The 20,576-nt window shown below is 37.7% G+C and overlaps 1 protein-coding gene across 1 annotated transcript in view; it reads right to left on the bottom strand.

Moving 5' to 3' along the window:
- Positions 1–20,576, bottom strand: part of LOC108392836 (uncharacterized) — a 65,910-nt gene that overhangs the window by 7,834 nt on the left and 37,500 nt on the right. The window contains exons 4-6 of the mRNA XM_073230485.1: positions 12,100–12,158; positions 11,004–11,146; positions 9,742–9,818 (exon numbers count right to left, since the gene is read on the bottom strand). Coding sequence (XP_073086586.1) covers positions 11,050–11,146; positions 12,100–12,158 — 156 coding nt within the window. The 3' untranslated portion in view covers positions 9,742–9,818; positions 11,004–11,049. The remainder of the gene's footprint in view (positions 1–9,741; positions 9,819–11,003; positions 11,147–12,099; positions 12,159–20,576) is intronic.

Raw genomic sequence — 20,576 nt, 5'->3', positions numbered from 1 at the left:
TATGCCCAATTTGTTGAGAGTTTTTATCATGAATGTATGTTGAATTTTGTCGAATGCTTTTTCAGCATCTATGGAGATGATCATGTGGTTTTTGTCCTTCTTTTTGCTGATGTAGTGGAAGATGTTGATGGATTTTCGAATGTTGTTCCATCCTTGCATCCCTGGGATGAATCCCACTTGGTCATGGTGCACGATTCTTTTGATGTATTTTTGAATTCGGTTTGCTAATATTTTGTTGAGTATTTTTGCATCTACGTTCATCAGGGATATTGGTCTGTAGTTTTCTTTTTTGGTGAGGTCTTTGCCTGGTTTTGGTATTAGGGTGATGTTGACTTCATAGAATGGGTTTGGGAGTATTCCCTCATCTTCTATTTTTTGGAAAACTTTAAGAAGAATGGGTATTATGTCTTCTCTGTATGTCTGATAATATTCCGATATAAATCCATCTGGCCAGGGGATTTTGTTCTTGGGTAGTTTTTTTTATTACAATTCAATTACTTTTTTGGTAATTGATTTGTTTAGATTTTGTGTTTCTTCCATGGTCAGTCTTGGAAGGTTGTATTTTTCTAGGAAGTTGTCCATTTCTCCTAGGTTTTCCAGCTTGTTAGCATATAGTTTTTCATAGTAGTCTCTAATAATTCTTTGTATTTCTGTTGGGTCTGTCGTGATGTTTCCCTTCTCATTTCTGATTCTGTTGGCGTGTGTTGACTCTTTTTCTCTTAATAAGTCTGGCTGGAGGCTTATCTATTTTGTTTATTTTCTCAAAGAACCAGCTCTTGGTTTCATTGTTTTTTTCTATTGTTTTATTCTTCTCAATTTTATTTATTTCTTCTCTGATCTTTATTATGTCCCTCTGTCTGCTGACCTTAGGTCTCATTTGTTCTTCTTTCTCCAATTTCGATAATTGTGACATTAGGCTATTCATTTGGGATTGTTCTTCCTTCTTTAAAATTGCCTGGATTGCTATATACTTTCTTTTAAGACTGCTTTTGCTGCAGCCCAGAGAAATTGGGGCTTTGTGTTGTTGTTGTCATTTGTTTCCATATATTGCTGGATCTCCATTTTAATTTGGTCATTGATCCATTGATTATTTAGGAGCATGTTGTTTAGCCTCCATGTGTTTGTGAACCTTTTTGCTTTCTTTGTACAATTTATTTCTAGTTTTATACCTTTGTGGTCTGAAAAGTTGGTTGGTAGGATTTCAATCTTTTGAAATTTACTGAGGTTCTTTTTGTGGCCTAGTATGTGGTCCATTCTGGATAATGTTCCATGTGCTCTTGAGAAGAATGTGTATCCTGTTGCTTTTGGGTGTAGAGTTCTGTAGATGTCTGTTAGGTCCATCTGTTCTAGTATGTTGTTCAGTGCCTCTGTGTCCTTACTTATTTTCTGTCTGGTGGATCTGTCCTTAGGAGTGAGTGGTGTGTTAAAGTCTCCCAAAATGAATGCATTGTATTCTATTTCCTCCTTTAATTCTGTTAGTATTTGTTTCACATATATTGGTGCTTCTGTATTGGATGCATATATGTTTATGATGGTTATATCCTCTTGTTGGACTGATCCCTTTATCATTATGTAATGTCCTTCTTTATCTCTTGTTACTTTCTTTATTTTGAAGTCTATTTTGTCTGATACTAGTATTGCATCACCTGCTTTTTTCTCTCTGTTGTTTGCATGAAATTTCCTTCTCCATCCCTTGACTTTTAATCTGTGCATGTCCTTGAGTTTGAGGTGAGTCTCTTGTAAGCAGCATATAGATGGGTCTTGTTTTTTTATCCATTCTATTACTCTGTGTCTTTTGATTGGTGCATTCAGTCCATTTACATTTAGGGTGATTATTGAACGATTTGTACTTATTGCCATTGAGGTTTTAGATTCGTGGTTACCAAAGGTTCAAGTTTAGCTTGTTTGCTACCTTACTGTCTGACCTCACTCGCTTATTGAGCTGTTATAAACACAGTCTGATTATTATTTCTTTCCCTTCTTTTTCCTCCTCCTCCATTCTTCATATGTTGGGTATTTTGTTCTATGCTCTTTTTAGGAGTGCTCCCATCTAGAATAGTCCCTCTAAGATATCCTGTAGAGGTGGTTTGTGGGAGGCAAATTCCCTCAACTTTTGCTTGTCTGGGAATTGTTTAGTCCCTCCTTCATATTTAAATGATAATCGTGCTGGATACAGTATCCTTGGGTCAAGGCCCTTCTGTTTCATTGCATTAAATATATCATGCCATTCTCTTCTGGCCTGTAAGGTTTCTGTTGAGAAGTCTGATGTTAGCCTGATGGGCTTTCCTTTGTAGGTGACCTTTTTTCTCTCTCTGGCTGCCTTGCATACCCTGTCCTTGTCCTTGATCTTTGCCATTTTAATTATTATGTGTCTTGGTGTTATACTCTTTGGTTCCCATCTCTCGGGAGTTCTGTGTGCCTCCGTAGTCTGAGCAACTATTTCCTCCCCCAGTTTGGGGAAGTTCTCAGCAATTATTTCTTCAAACACCCTTTCTGTCCCTTTTTCTCTCTCTTCTTCCTCTGGTACCCCTATAACGCAGATATTAATCCTTTTGTATTATTCACACAGTTCTTTTAATATTGTTTCATTCCTGGAGATCCTTTTATCTCTGTCTGCATCAGCTTCTATGTGTTTCTGTTCTCTGGTTTCTATTCCATCAATGGGCTCTTGCATCTTATCCATTCTGCTTATAAATCCTTCCAGAGTTTGTTTCACTTCTGTAATCTCCCTCCAAATGTCTGTACTCTCCCTCCAGATTTCATCCCTTAGCTCTTGTGTATTTCTCTGCAGCTCTGTCAGCATGTTAATGATTTTTATTTTGAATTCTTTTTTTTTTCTTTTTCGGGGAGACTGGTTAGGTCTACCTCTGCAGATCCTTTCTCAGGTGTTGTTTGAACTATCTTGGACTGGACTAAATTTTTTTTGCCTTTTCACGGTGATAGCAGTGGCTGTAGGCAGGTTGCGGGAGTGTCAGCTGGGAGAAGAAATTCCTTTCCTGCATGCTGGATGCCTTGCCCTTCTCCACTGCCTGTGTCAGTTACCCGCACTCCTGGAGCAGCCACCGGGTTAGTCCCGTAAGGTACTGTGGGCGGGGTCTCCATCAGAGCAGCGCAGAGCCCTGCGGGAAGTGGCAGGTACGCCAGGTGTGCTCGTCCATGCTAGCAGCACCCCTTCCGGGAAGTTGTGTGGCAGCAGCGGCCTTTGGGTCTGGCCCGGGCAGCTGTGCATCGGGCTGGGATTCCAGTCGGCTGCTGAGTGCACACCTGCTCCCTCTGGCTCCACTGCAGATGCATGGGGATCTCCCACACAGGCCTCTACCAGGCTCCTCTGGCTTCATTGCCACTGGTGTGTGGGCTCAACAACACCTGGGCTGTTCGGTCACGCCGCTGCAGGCTCACACAAGCCTCTGCTGGTCCTGTGTGGCGCCACTGATGCATGGATCTGCTCCTGGTCCCTTCCGGCACCTCCGCCCCCAGCGTGCCTTGCCACTCTCCTGCTACTGGGCCGGTGTGTCAGGGTCCGCGCCAGTTGGAGGAATGACTGGCAGGCTGCTTAGTGCTGTGAGGGGCCTCAGAGCTGCACTGCCTCCCTGGGGTTTAGGGCGCCTAAGTTTTCCCGGTATTCCTAGCTGCTGGCTATGTGTGCCGGGATAACGTCTTTCAGCTATGGGGTCCCTGTCTTTTTAAGACTTGCAGAAAGCATTGACTTCTCTTGTGTCTCAGGGGCGCCAGTTGCAGGGACCTGCCCACAGGTTTTACTTTGCCGTTTCTCTAATATCCAGCACCCCGTGCACCTTATGTCTGCTTTCTGGATGCGGATTTCTAGAGCTGGTTGTTTAGCAGTCCTGGGCTTTCACTCCCTCCCCATTCTGACTCCTTTCTTTCTGCCGGGTTTTGGGGTTGGGGAGCATTCAGGTCCCATCTGGCCGCAGCTTGTATCTTACCCCCTTTGTGTAATGTTGAGTTCTCACAGATGTAGATGTATCCTGGCTGTTGTACTGCATCCACTGGTTTTTCTTTTAGGAATAGTTGTATTTATTGTATTTTCATAAATATGTATGTTTTGGGGAGGAGATTTCCTCTGAACTACTCACGCCGCCATCTTCCCGTGATCCTGCACTTACTTTTCTTGAGTACATACCTAAAACATTAAAGAGCTAATCATAGAGTGATTATAAATCTAGTCTTTTTAGATACTTCCAAATGGCTTTCCAAAGTGGTTGAAACAATTTATGAGAGCTGCAATTGCTTTACACTCTCGCCAATAATTGTTTTTATCAATCTTTTAAATTTTATCCATGCAGGGCAGGCAAATTTTGAAGTAAAAGCTTACCTTTGATACTCCTGCTTATGTCTAGTCAAGCAAGGTCCCCATATATCTTCAATTTCCTTTGTCCCTAGAGCCTTTAACTGCCTTTAATCAGTTGTCAAACTCATCTTAATCTACTGAGATGTTAATTGAGAAAAACAAAATGACACTAGAAACCAGCAAGCATCATCAACCCAGATGTGTTTAAAAATGTCACTAATTTCTCACATTTATGTATCAAGTAATTTCACATTATATTGTGGATTACGGACTATTTTGGAGGAAAAGAAAACAAGAAGCCCAGAACATCTGCAATGTAGTCATTAATGTTACTTACAAAGTCTTTTCTTTCCTCCCAAGGATGTAAGATTGCATTTTTCTGCTCCCTTGAGGTTGGTCATATATATATGTATATATATACATGTATGCAGCATGCACTGACCAGTGAATTGTCACTGCAGCTGAGTTTTGTCCTTGAAACTGAAGTGTTTCACATCCAATTGTCACTGAAACCGAGGTGTTTCACTTTGGGGCAGAAACTTTGAGAACCAGTCCATGGGTTGCCATGTGCACTTCCCATGCCTTATGACAGATTCAGTCAAGACAGTCTTTACCAGCACACACAGTTCTTAAGAGACTGTGATGAGCCAGAGGTATTCTGATATCTTGCATTGGACATATAGGGTAAATAATTTAAAAAAAACCTTTTTTCTTATAAGCTACTAAGACTTTGGGGTTGTTTGTTACCACAGCATAACCTAAGCGTACCCTGACTGGCAATTTGTCTGTGTAAATCTTACGTGTTCCAATGACTCAAATTTGTTGATGCTAAATATCAGGTAACTCCTTGAGGTGCCACTTGTGGTTTCAAGTTTGAAAATTCCCTGGTAATTTTTCCTCATTTATGTCACTTATCAGGCCTCTATAGGAATTTTACTTGTTTTTAATAAACTTCATTTTTTAGAGCAGTTTTAGATACACAGCAATATTGAAAAGGAATACAGATTTCCCACTTACTCACTGTTCCAATATCTGAGTAACTTTTCCCATTATATCCCCCATCAGAGTAGCATCTGTTAATACTGATGAACATACACTGAGATATCATTATCATTCCAAGTCCATAGTTTACATTAGGGTTCAATCTTGGAGCTGTACATTCTATGGATTTGGGAAAATTTGAAACGACATACATTCACTATTATAGTATCGTACCGAGTAGTTTCACTGCCCCAAAAATCATATGTCCTGTCTGTTTCATCCCTCCTCTCCTCCTAGCCCTACCCATCATCATCCTGGCAACCACTCATCATTTTACTGTTTCCATAGTTTTGCTTTGTCCAGAATGTCATATAGTTGGAATTTACAGTATGTAGCATTTTCAGACTGACTTATTTCACTTAGTAATATGCATCTAAGTTTCATCCATGTCTTTTCATGCTTTTTATTAATTATATTTAGCATTGAGCAATACTACATTGTCTGTGTATATCAGTTTACTTATTCATTCACCTACTGAAGGACATTTTGGTTGCTTCTGAGTTTGGGTAATTATGAACAAAGCTGCTATGAGCTTCTGTGCAGGCTTTTGCATGGACATATTTTCAACTTCTTTGGGTAAATACCAAGGAACATGACCTAAGAATCATATGGTAAGTAACGTTTAGTTGTGGAAGGAACTGCCCAAGTGTCTTCCAAAGTGGCTGCACAATCTTGTGTTATCAGCAATGGATGAGAATTCCTGTCATTCCACATCCTCATCAGCATTTCGTGTTGTCTGTATTCTGGATTTTGGCCATTCTAAGAGTGTGTGGTGGTATAACATTGTTGTTTTGATTTGCATTTCCCTGATGACATGTAATGTGGGACATTTTTTTGTATGCTTATCTGCCATCTGTCTCTTTTCTTCAGCAAGGTGTTTGCTTAGGTCTTTCATCCATTTTTTGATTAGGTTGAGTTTTAAGAGTTCTTTGTAGATTTTGTACAATATTCCTGAATCAAATGTCTTTTTCAGATATTTTTTTCCCAGTCTGTGGCTAGTCTTCTCATTTTCTTGACATTGTCTTTCTTTCACAGAGCAGAAGTTTTTACTTTAATGAAGTCTATCTTATCAACTATTTCATTCATGGATCATGCTTTTGATGTCTTATCTAAAAATTCATCACCAAACCCAAGGTCATATAGGTTTTCTCCTATGTTATCTTCTAAAATTAGGTTTTCTATTTTGCATTTTACATTTAGGTCTATGATCCATTTTGAGGTAATTTTTGTGAAGGGTTTAAGGTCTGTGTATAGATTCATTTTTTTTTTTTTTTGCATGTGGATGTCCAGCTATTCCAGTACCATTTGTTGCAAAGGCTGTCTTTGCTTCATTTTTAAGAACAGTTGGCCATATTCGTGTGGGTCTGTTTTGAGGTTCCCTTTTCTGCTTCATTCATCTAGTTTTTTATTCTTTTATAAACACCACACTGTCTTGATTACTGTAGTTTAATTATAGATCTTGAAATCAGGCAGTGTCAGTCCTTCAAATTTGCTCTGCTCCTTCAGTATGGTGTTTGCTGTGGGTCTTCTCTCTTTCCATAACTTTAGGATTAGTTTGTCTATGTCCACAAAAGAACTTTCTGGATTTTAATTGGGATTGCACTGACTCTATAGACAAGCTGGGGAGAATTGACACCTTGATAATACTGAGTCTACTTACCCATGAACTTTAAATGTCTATTTATTTAATTATTTGATTTCTTTCATTAGTTTTGTAGTTTTCCTCATAGATCTTATATATACTTTGTTATTTTATACCTACATATTTCATCTTGGGGGTTGCTAATATAAATAGTGATGTGTTTTGAATTTCAAATTACACTTGTTCATTGGTGATATACAGGATATTTGTATATTAATCTTGTATTTTGGAACCTTGCTATAATTGCAGTAGTTGTTGATTCTTTCAGATTTTCTATAGATGATCATGTCATCTGTGAAGAGACAGCTTTATATTCTTTCCTATCTGTATTACTTTTATTGCCTTCTCTTGTCTTATTGCATTAGTTAGGACTTCCATACAAGGTTCAAAAGAACTGATTAGAGGGGACATCTTGTCTTGCTCTGATCCCATAGAAATTTTGAGTTAGATGTAACAATGTTTTCTTTACTATGGATAACTGTGTTTTATTGGGAGCATATGGAAGACTGAAAATATTACAGAATTTAGATAAATGAATCTGGAGTGTCTTCTTCAATGTCTCTTAAACCAGTAAAAAGGAAAATAATTCCACATCTTTTACTGTTTAATCTTTTGATCATAGTGCTTAGGAGGTTCTGGAAAAATGGCAGAAGACTTGGTTTATTTAAGAATCAAGAGAGAGGGAGAGAAATGGAGGCTTGGAAACTACCAGTGTAAAGGATATTCCTTCCTATTAGTACTCAAGTATAGTATTATGGAAGAGGAGAGGAGACCTAAAGGACAAGCTCACCACTGCCATAATTACTCTGCACTCTTGAAATTTCCATGCAAAGACAGTGGTATTAGAGAACATACCTGACCTTTCTCTTTCCCCTTATTTGCTTGCCTCAGGAAGCAGGGATGAATTATTGGACTGGCGAGTTTAAAAGAAAAAACTGGCTATGAGTAGTTTGTGGCCTCTGTGGAGAAGCAGCCTGCCCACAGGGAGCATACATTTTTAACCTCACTGTGGAGTGATATATATAGTGGCAGGCCTCCATAAGAAGGGACTGTGGTTTTTCAGCTCTGCCTGAGATAGGGAGAGTAACTCTCAAACTGCACCCTTCTACAGACCTACTGTTACCAGAGCATGTAGCCACATCCTCACAATAGCTTTATCCAGACAAAGACGATGATGCATTTCTCACTCCTGTGCCTATCTCTCAATTGATTTCATTCACAGGTAAAGAACAGTGATAGCATAAAGTGATCTCTCAAAATGCCAAAAACATGAGAACATTTTGTCTTAGAAATTTATAAAGCTATCAGTGAAGAAAACAGCAAAATTTCTCCTGATTTTCAAATCCAGGCAGGTCCTATGGCCATTTCTCAAACAAGTGGCATAAATTACATGTGCACAGAAATACACAATGGAAATAGAATAGAGAAAAATACAGACACTGAAAACAGAGAAAAGTATAAATATTATAACTAGTGAAAAATAAAAATAAACTCAAAGAAATAGAAAATACAGTAGCAATCCCCAGGATAACTTGTATAGCTGACTGTGATTCTGCCAGACCCCTGAATAAAACATTCATGGCATGTCTTCTCTCAGGCCAACAGGCAGGCTAGGTACTGTATCCAACTGCCCATTAGACATATTTCCCTTCCTCCAATTGAGATAATGGTTCGATTCTATCTCTGCTCATCTGATATTCTTTGTCTCACCAATAGTTACATTTCTTCAATGCAAGAAAATCTACCAAATACTGAATATTGAAAATTCTTCAAACATCTAAAAATAGACAAACTTAAAAAAGAAACTCAGTAAGAATAGTAGCTACTAAAAGAAAGATATAAGTATACCAATATCTGAAATAAAATAAATATGTTTATAACAGACATTTTAAATGTTTTTGTTTTTGTAACATGGTAACTTAGTTCTTCATAGTTAGGAGATTGCTGTGAGATCATTCCAGATTATTGAATTGGAATCTGTTAGCATTTGCTTAAAAATATTGATAATATTAGACAAATTTGAAACAGGATTTAAAAATGTTTTTATTAATTAAAGTGTCACTGCTATGAAAGACAGTATAATGAAATGTTTTAAATTATCTTAAATTTTTGGTGTAGTTGCAAGGACACTGTACAAAAAAAGGGGAATCTGTAATTATTATTCTGATTCTATTAATTTAAAGTGGAACTCTGGATATACTAACTAGGTCTTTTTGGTTTTCTGATCTGATCTATATATTAGAATGCAGAGCAGATAGTCCTTAATGTTCCTACTAACTCTGAAATCCTTTGGCTCTATTCATTAAAATGTATTGATTTGTACTGGCATAATTTTGGCTAAGAAAATGAGTTCATTTTAGTAAAGAAACCTATGAACTAGTGCTGTGCCCTTTTTAGGCTTGTTCTAATTCATTTTTTTGGCGGGGAGGGTGAAAAAGGTTGCCAGCAGCAATATATTTACAAAACTAGATAAACATTTTGTGATTTCATTATTCTCTCTGGCATCCTTCATCTGCCTATCCTTGAAAAAGTAAGAGTTTCTATAATTGTTTATTTTCCAAATCCATTTTGCTTATTTTAACAACAACAAAAAAAAACAAATAAATCAATGACTGTTAGCTAAGATAATTAAGCAAACGTCCTGTTGAAACTTCGAAGAAAAACATGGTTTCAGCAATTTTCCCAAGATAAATTTTTCTGCCTTGGGTTTTAAAACAGTTGCTACCATATTAATTAAATGGTGTTTTACCTAATGAAACAGTGATGCGAAACAAGCATTTTCAGAGGATCATGAATTCCATGTGACTGAAACATTACATATGGTCTCTGAAATAAAAAACAGAAGTATCTTTTTAGTTATTGCCAACAATAAACAATTCACAAGAAGAAAATAATTTTAATTATGTTGATGTTTGAACATTCTCTCCTATGTTCCTGACACTAAAATCTGTGTGCCTTTTAACAATTATGTCATTTCCATTTCTGGCAATATTGCAAAGTACATAATGTGAAAACCTAAAAGTGCTAAAACATAGTTACATGCAAAAAGTTGTAACAATTAAAATAGTTAAAGATATACATAGTTAAAACCTATTTACATGCAAAGCTGATCTCCTAGGAAAGTTAGTGAAATCTCTGGGGCAAAAAGTAAGGAGAAATCAGAAAACATTGAGTGTTACACAGAAGCTGACACTATGGCTTCTGAGAGTTGCCAATCTTCCTTAGTAAGGAGATTTAATTTCATAAATTATAGTAAAGCACTGGTAAGACCTTGGGCCTGGCCAACAAATGTATTATAATAGAGATCCCCAATAAAGTGGGGACCCACAAAGGGACACAACCTAGTACAAATGGTAGAAACTACAAAAATATCATCCATTGGCAAAAAAAGATAAAGTGAAAGCTTGACTGTTTTGGCCTGTGTTAGAGTTAGGGAAAAAATAGTTCATTAAGAATTCATTATCAAAATTTGCATTCACCATTTAGGGGTTCACATTTAAAACAAATACATGACTTGGGAAACATCAAACTGAAAGAAAATATAAAAAGTGGTCTTTAGTTGGTTATACCACTGGGACACGAGCAGAAGCCAAAAAAGCTAGCCTCAAGGAGAACACATCCCCAGTCAAAACCTCCCTGGAGCTTCGTGGACTTCCCAGCTGTGTTCCTACATTTGAGAACACATGAGGTATCACTTTCCCATTTTACTCTATTTCTGTTCCTCTGTGTTAACAAACAAAGAAATCAAATGTCATAGAAAGATGAAAGAGGCACATGGCATAGTGGGTTAGGGTATAGCCACCTTCAAATAATGGCTTTATATACATACAGCCAGCTGGGTGACTTTGTACAAGAGACCTAACCTCAATTTTCTCATCTCTAAGATGGGAATGATCCTAGTAATCTAACAGGTTTGTTATAAGAGTTAAATGAGTTAATATATAGAAAGTAGTTATAACCAGAATCATGCCTAGAATATAGGAAGCACTACCAAGGGATAGCTGGTCTTACCATCATTAGCATCACCATTATCATCACTGTTATTACAGGCAACTGGTCAGATCATTCCACCCATTTCATGATTAGGATGTTTTTTTCTCCAAATTCCCCCAAATGCATATCCATCCGGCCTAGAATTAAATCCTGAGATAAACCTAGTAATTATATATAACAAAATTATATGATTTCACATGACTGGTTCCTTTGTTGAGAAGCAGCAGAACTAAAAACTGTAGGAAAACTTAACTGGCAACCAATAGTTATCTAATTACAGGATGTGCATTTAGAACTTATTTATTTTGTGTTTTTGTTTTTAAAAACTATACTTATAAATATACACACATGGTTGATGAAATTGAATACAGCTTTCGCCTCAAGAGTGGGTGCATCATGGACCCAGCCCCTCGCCCTCCCCCTGCCACACACACACTGGACACTGACCACCAGCCTACTCCGGGAACTGGGAAAACAGGGTTAGGACAGTGGACTACCTCACCAGGTTTCTGAGGGAACTTCTCAGCTCTACAAGCACTTGTATCAGCTAAAGCCCACCTGTTCTGAATCCCCTCCTCCAGGAGATTTCTCACTTTCCATACAATGCCTTTCATTACAAATGCATCAGTGGGAAAAAATTCCTCAATACCCCATCTCCTTATGATCTACTCCTGATGAATTTCAGCTTTGTCTCTGAAAAATGGGGTTGATAATTATCTTATGGCCTGGTTGGCGGAATCATAAAGTACACATATGCCAACTGATTAAGTTGTATTGATTTATATCAACAATTCTTGTTTAGCCTCATACTAAATCATACATTTTTTTGCTTTAAACACTTACTAAGGGATAGAGTACAATTCTGTACATCTTTAAGTTTCTGTAAATACCTAATATAGTATCTTACAAATGCTTCACCATATGACTGTATTTGTTTTATAAATGATATGCTAAACCTCAATTCATTACATGGAAAAGTAGACTGAAACAAGGTAATTTTGAGATTGGTTAGTCATGAAGAGGAAATTCTAAAAATATTATTTTTGCAATTGTTTACCATGAAAATGGAATCTGAACCACAGCCCTAGGTTGAACATGGCCCATGTACTCTCACCATATTTCATTTCTTCTCATTCTGGATGCTGCAAACTGCCCTGCACAGGTTCCAGTGTCCTGCAACAAAGCCCATGGTGATGGCAGCAACAGAGGTGAAGATGCAATATACATATGTGTACACATGCACACTACCTTATGCACTCTTAGTTCATTCAAGGACAAGAAGAATTATTATTGGGAGAAATCATCCTTCATGGGTCTCCTGCACCTGCAAACTTCCTACTGCATGTTCCAAGAATGCAAGGCCCTGACTGTTCCTTGCCTTGGCCATTTCTCAGGGTTGTCTTTGCAGGGAGCAGCCTTGAGGGATAAGGTCATCTTTTTCTTCAGGATACAGAGGAAGCTTGATTATCACAGGCTATGAGAGGGTCAGTTCTCTTTCTCATTCTGTGGCAGGTATGGTTATAAAAGTGGATTTTTGTGGTGAAGGAACTGTTGGGTGTCTGCATTATGGTGGTGGATATAGGAAGCTACCCAGGTAACAAAACTTCATAGAACTAAATATACACACAGGACAAGTAAAGCTGGAGAAAGTGGGAAAAAAATCTCTAGCATGGGATAAACTACTATAAATTGAGTAAGTTTGTAATTTCAATTAGTTTTATTAGGTCATGGCTTACTCTAATCTTGGAAGGCTGCTCTTACAGGATTTGAGAAGAAAAAACAAGTCATGCAAATAAAGAAAAACTCGTAGTATATTCAAAAGGATCAAGGATTAGAGGTGAAGATTTATCTCAAATATAAGGTTGTTATTACAAAAATGATAATGATAGAGGAGTAAGGTATCTGGAAACAACAAGTAACATTTTTGAGCACTTACTTTGTGCTGGGTGCTGTTCTGAGTAATTAACATTCATTTACTATTTAATCCTCAAAAAATCCTATGTGAGAGATACTATTACTATTTCCATTATATAGGAAATCAAAACACAGAGCTGTAAAAAAATAGAGTCACATTTAGCAAATGCTGTTACTTAAAAAATTATTTCTTTTAAATATGACAGTAATCTTATGGGGTATTATTACACATAATCTATATACAAGAACCCTGAGGCCCAAAGAGGTTAAGTAAATTGTATAAATTTAAGTAGGTGGCATATCTAGGATACAAAACTATGGTTGGCCTCTCTCTAAACTGCCTTGCTTTTCCCAGTAGCAATCAACCTTCCTAGAGATGCACAAGTTAGAGAATAACTGGACTCTGACTCAGAACATCTGCCTTCTATTTCCAACCCTGTCCCCCTGCCAAGTGAGCCCTTCTTTATCTGTAGCAAGGGATGGGTTATGATAGGTAGAGTAAAGGTATCTAGTCTCTTCTAAGAACTCTAAAAGCATATGTTTATGCATTACGTTCTCTGGGGATTTGGTAGGTACATTGAGATAAATGTGTTTGACTACTGTTCTAGCTGAGAGGTACATTCCTAATTTAGTAGACACAAGTAGGATCACTGACTAAATGACCCTAATTTGTACTTAGCCACTCAACTAACCCTGGGAACATGAACCCACAAGAAAAAGCCCTTTGTGAGACGGTCTGCCTTCCTCCCTCCCCACTACCTCCCTTCATTCTGACTGGCAGAGCATGTGAAAACCCCCTCCTGTGCAGTTTTGGAAGAGCACAACCATGCTGTGAAGAGTTGGATCTGGGAGGAACAATGGATTGGACCCTGTTCTCTGACCTCTTGTCTGGTGGAGAGACAACAGAAGCCACAGCAGGTGCATCTGAAAGGTCTCTGCAGGGTCATTTCTCGACCCACACAGTCAGTGACCTGGAGGATGAAGGGCCTTAGCATCTGATCAGCATTCCTTGTATAGTTTTCTGTGTCTTCAGTTATGATATAAACCATCTGGTCCAGGTTGTTTTTAATATTATATCTATTATAACTTTCAAACATATCATTACTAAAAATGAAAACAAGAAAGTCACTTTAAATAAGAAGCAGTTAAAATGGGCCTCACAAAGTATTCATATAGCATTTCTTAGGATGTAAAGTGGAACACCTTTTAAAATTTTCAGTAGTAACATACACAATTGATTGGAAAATCAAAATATTTGACAACCTTTGTAAGTATTTAAATGTTTATTCTAAGCTTAGAGTAAGATGATGTAAAGTATTCTTTCACAAAACAGGAAAGACTTAAACCATCTTATAGAATACTGATCTTATATCATGTACAAGACAGATGCATGACATGATTTGTAACAGATCCTACAGGAGTTTTTGAGGGACTATATAATACCTGTATTCAGAAAAGTAGTTATAAAAATATTTTAATGAAATTATATATTGCATCAAAAATTAGTCACCTTATGAAATATAGCAAGATGATCAAGGTCATTACAAATTGAAAATAGAAAAAGGAACCAAGAAGAGTTGAAGGCCTCATGTTGGTGTCAAGTGAATATGTAGAGTAGTTGTTTTAAGGGTCAGAACAATTTAATGAAGAGAGGATAGACTTCATGTTTATTATGCTCCTTTCTTCCTACTTTATTATGTCAGAAGCTTATAGAATGAATCTTATTCCTGTCCCACTCCATCTTTTTTGGAAAATGACTGCATCAAATTCAAAATAAAACAACATAAACACTTAATGGTTTAAAAAGCAGTGTGCCAAAAACAAACATATTAAAGGAGAGGTTTAAAGATGGTGGTGTGAGAGGTGAGACAGAGACCTCCTCATAAAGTCACATGTAATATGAAAATAGAATTAATACAACTAATCCTGAAAGAGCAACAAGAAAAATGGCTGTCCCAGACTGCACACACCTAGAAAAAAGAACAGACCTTATAGAACAGGGTAACGTAATAAAGCCGTGATGCAGCAGGACCCAAGACCTTCCCCCACCCCAGCTCACAGTGGGAGGAAGAGAAACAGAGCAGAGAGGGAGTGGAGGCCTAGGACTGCTGATCACCCAGCCCTACAGATCTGCGCTGGGGGCATGAACCTACACTGAATGGTGCTATGGAGATTAGATGGGTTGGAAAGCTAAGAATGGCAGAATACTTGGGGAGACTGAGATTCCAACTGCTTGTGGAAAACAGGCATCCATATCCAGCTGATCTGGGAAAACAGACTGAGAGACCTCCTAAAAGTGAGAGGGCTGCTAAAAGGACAAGGATTGCACAGAGCTTACTGCTCAGGAGAAAAGACAGGTAGGCAAAATTGTCTGGGTACACTCTGCCCAGCAGATTGGGAACTTCCATGATCTTCAGGCACTCCATTCCCATGGCTGGCTACAGAGCTCCAATGCCCCCCACAGTGATATGAAGCCTGCTGCACCTGCCTCCCAGCCAGCCCGTACCAAGCGCACAAACTGCAAACCCTTCCCTGGCTTCAGGAAAGCAAGAGGGAAGCCCTGTCTACAGCAGCTACAAACACAAAGCATAGAGGCTTACACCTGCATGCTCAGCCCACCGGTTCTTGTAGTAGAGAAGGCATAGCAGCTGGGAAGCAGTAAACAAATCTTTCCTCCCCTCAGGCACCAACACTGCTTCCCTGCGACTCCCAACAATGCTCCAGTGACTGAGCAGCTCCAGAGAGTAGAGCTTCTGGGCACTAGAGGGTGCCACATACAAATATGAAACATCAAAGGGAGCTGGTTCAAAGCAAAATCATAAATACACCAGACAAAGAGGCAAATGAAACCAACCTCATGTATCTTCCTCAAAGAGATTTCAAAATAAAAATCATAAACATGCTCATGGAGGTACAGAAAAACACTCAAGAACTCAGGTATGAATTCCAGTTAGAGATCCAATCATTATGGAACACAGTATCAGAAATATACCATGGAAGGTTTTAAAAGCAGATTAGATATGGTGGAGGAGACAATAAATGAAATAGAAATTAGAGAAGAGGAATACAAAGAAGCTGAGGCACAGAGAGAAAAAAGAATCATTAAGAATGAAAGAACACTGAGAGAACTGTGTGACCAATCCAAACGGAACAATATTCGTATTACCGGGGTACCAGAAGAAGAAGAGAGAGGAAAAAGGGATAAAAAGTTTTTGAGGAGGTTATTATTGAAAACTTCCCCAATCTGGGGAAGGAGATAGCCTCTCAGGCCAGGGAGGTGCACAGATCTCTCAATACAAGGGACGAAAGGAAGACTACACCAATACATATAATAATTAAAATGGCAAAGATCAAAGATAAGGACAGACTATTAAAGCCAGCCAGAGAGAGAAAAATGATCACATACAAAGGAAAACCCATCAGGCCATCATCAGACTGCTCAACAGAAACCTTACAGGCCAGAAGGGAGTGGCATGATATATTTAATGCAATGAAGCAGAAGGGGCTTGAATCAAGAATACTCTATTGGGAAAGATTATTATTTAAATTTGAAGGAGGGATTGAACAATTTCCATATAAGCAAAAGCTGAGAGAATTTACCTCCCACAAACAATCTCTACAGTGTATTTTGGAGGGACTGCTATAGATGGAAGTGTTTCTAAGGTTAAATAGCTGTCATCAGAGGTAATAAAAAGGGATAGACAAAGAGTATAGAATATGATACTTAATATATAAAGAATGGTGGAGGAAGAAAAGAAAGGGAAAAAAAGAACCTTTAGAATGTGTTTGTACTATCATACTAAGTGAGTTAAGTTAGACTCTAAGAAAGTAAGGAAGTTACCCTTGAACCTTGGGTAACCACAAATCTAAAACCTGCAATGGCAATGAGTACATACCTATCAATAATCACTCTTAATGTAAATGGTCTGAATGTACTAATCAAAAGACATAGAGTCACTGAATTGATAAAAAAAACAAGACCCAACTATATGCTGCCTACAACACACTCACTTCAAAGCCAAAGACATACACAGACTAAAAGTGAAGGGATGGAAAAAGGTATTTCACGCAACTAATAGGGAGTAAAAGGCAGGTGTTGCAGAAAAAGGCACTTGTCACACAAAATAGACTTCAAAACAAAGAAAGTTACAAGAGAGAAAGAAGGACATTACATAATGATAAAGGGGTCAGTCCTACAAGAGGATATAACCATTATAAATATATATGCACCCAATGCAGGACTACTGACATATGTGAAACAAATACTAACAGAATTAAAGGAGGAGATAGAATGCAATGCAGTCATTCCAGGAGACTTCAACACATCACTCACTTCAAAGGACAGGTCAACCAGATAGAAAATAAGTAAGGAGACAGAGGCACTGAACAACACATTACAACAGATGGACCTAACAGACATCTATAGAACTCTACACCCAAAAGAAGCAGAATACGCATTCTTCTCAAGTGCACAGGGAACATTTTAGAGAATAGATCATATACTAGGCCAAAAAAAGAGCCTCAATAAATTAAAAAAGATTAAAATTGTACCAACCACCTTCTCAGACCACCAAGGTATGAAACTAGAAATAAATTACGCAAAAATACAAAAAAGCCCACAAACACATGGAGGCTTAACAACATACTCCTAAATAACCAATGGATCAATGACCAAAGAAAAACAGAGATCAAGCAATATATGAAGACAAATGACAACAGTAATTCAATACTGCAAAATCTGTGGGAGGCAGTGAAGGCTGTGCTAAGAGGGAAGTATATTGCAATAGAGGCCTACCTCAGGAAAGAAGAACAATCCCATATGAACAGTCTAAACTCACAATTAATGAAACTAGAAAAAGAAGAACAAATGAGGCTCAAAGTCTTTAGAAGAAGGAACATAGTAAAGATTAGAGCAGAAAAAAATAAAATTGAGAAGAATAAAACAATACTAAGAATCAATGAAAGCAGGAGCTGGTTCTTCAAGAAAATGAACAAAATAGATAAACCTCTAGCCAGATTTATCAAGAAAAAAATAGAGTCTGCACACATAAACAGAATAAAAAATGAGAAAGGAAAAATCAGAATGAGCACCACAGACATACAAGGAATTAGTAGAAAATACTATGAAAAATAATATGCTAAGAAACTGAATAACCTAGAAGAAATGGACAACTTTCTAGAAAAGTACAACTTTCCAAGGCTGACCCAGAAAGAAACAAAATCTGAACAGACCAACTACTAGCAATGAAACTGATTTGGTAATCAAAAACTACCTAAGAACAAAACACTGGACCAGATGGCTTTACTGCTGAATTTTATCAAACATTTAGTGAAGACCTAGTACCCATTCTCCTTAAAGTTTTCCAAAAGTAGAAGAGGAGGGAATACTTCAAAACTCATTCTATGAGGTCAGCATCACCCTTATACCAAAATCAGGCAAAGACACCACAAAAAAAGAAAAGAAATTACAGAGCAATATACCTAATGAACATAGATGCAAAAATACTTAGCAAAACATTAGCAACCCGAATTCAAAAATACATCAAAAAGATCATCCATCATGATCAAATAGAATTTATTCCAGGGAAGCAAGGATGGTACAATATTAGAAAATCCATTAACATCATCCACCACATCAAACAAAAAAGGACAAAAACCACATGATCATCTCCATAGATGCTGAAAAAGCAATCAACAAAATTCAACATCCATTCATGATAAATACTCTCAACAAAATGGGTATAAAGGGCAAGTACCTCAACATAATAAAGGTGATATATGACAAACCCACAGCCAACATCACAGTTAACAGTGAGAAGCTGAAAGCCTTTCCTTTAAGATTGGGCACAAGACATGCCCACTCTCACCACTTTTATTCAACACAGTTCTGGAGGTACTCACCATGGCAATTAGACAACACAAAGAAATAAAAGGCATCCAGATTGGTAAATAAGAAGATAAACTGTCCTTGTTTTCAGATGACATGATACTATACATAAAAAACCCTAAAGAATCCACTCCAAAACTATTAGATCTAGTACCTGAATTCAGCAAATTTGTGGGATACAAAATTAATACACAAAAATCTGTTGCATTCCTATACACTAACGATGAACTAGCAGAAAGATAAATCAAGAAAACAATTCCATTCACAATTGCATCAGAAAGAATAAAATACCTAGGAATAAACCTAACCAAGGAAGTGAAAGATCTATACTCTGAAAACTATAAGACACTCATGAGAGAAATTAAGGAAGATACCAATAAATGGAAACACATCCTGTGCTCATGGATAGCAAGAATTAATATTGTCAAAATGGCCATCCTGCCTAAAGCAGTCTACAGATTCAACACAATCCCTATCAAAACACTGATAGTGTTCTTCAACAAACTGGACCAAATAGTTGTAAAATTCATATGGAAGCACAAAAGACCTGAAATAGCCAAAGCAATCCTGAGAAGGAAGAATAAAGCTGGGGGGATTATGCTCCTCAATTTCAAGCTCTACTATAAAGCCACAGTAATCAAGACAATTTGGTACTGGCACAAGACCAGAACAATAGACCAATTGGACAGACTAGAGAGCCCAGATATAAACCCAACCATATATGGTCAATATGATAAAGAAGCCATGGGCATACAATGGGGAAATGACAGCCACTTCAACAACTGGTATTGGCAAAACTGGACAGCTACATGCAAGAGAATGAAACTGGATTATTGTCTAACTCCATACATAAAATTAACTCGATATGGATCAAAGACATGAATGTAAGTCATGGAACCATAAAACTCTTAGAAGACAACATAGGCAAAAATCTCTTGAACATAAACATGAGCAACCTTTTTCTGAATGCAAGGGAAACAAAAGCAAGAATGAACACACAGGACTACATCAAACTAAAAAGCTTCAGTACAGCACAGGACACCATCAGCAGAACAACAAAAAGGCATCCTACAGTATGGGAGAATATATTTGTAAACAACATAGACGACAAGGGGTTAACATCCAAAATACATAAAGAACTCATGCACATCAACAGCCAAAAAGCAAATAACCAAATTAAAAAATGGGTGGAGGATATGAACAGATTTCTCCAAAGAAGAAATACAGATGGCCAACAGACACATGAAATGATGCTCCACATAACTAATTTTCAGGGAAATGCAAATTAAAACCACAATGAGATATTATCTCACGCTAGTTAGGATGGCCAGAATTGAAAAGACTAACAAAAACAAATGCTGGTGAGGATGTGGAGAAAGGGGAAACCTCCTACCCTGCTGGTGGGAATGTATGCTAGTTCAACCATTGTGGAAAGCAATATGGAGGATCCTCAAAACATTAAAAATAGAAATACTATTTGACCCGGGAATTCCACTCATAGGAATTTATCCAAAGAATATAATTTCTCAGATTCAAAAAGACATATGCACCCCTATGCTTATTGAAGCACTATTTACAATAGCCAAGATATGGGAGCCACCTAAGTGTCCATCAGTAGGTGAATGGATAAAGAAGATATGGTACATATACACAATGGAATACTATTCAGCCATAGGAAGAAAATAAATCCTGCCATTTGCACCAACATGGATAGAACTAGAAGATATTATGCTCAGTGAAATAAGCCAGGTGGAAAAAGACAAGTGCCAAATGATTTCCCTCATTTGTGG

This window comes from Manis javanica, chromosome 3, assembly GCF_040802235.1.
Source record: "Manis javanica isolate MJ-LG chromosome 3, MJ_LKY, whole genome shotgun sequence".
NCBI lineage: Eukaryota > Metazoa > Chordata > Mammalia > Pholidota > Manidae > Manis > Manis javanica.
The sequence above is the reverse complement of the archived record's forward strand: the minus strand, read 5'-3'. Positions and strand labels throughout refer to the sequence as shown.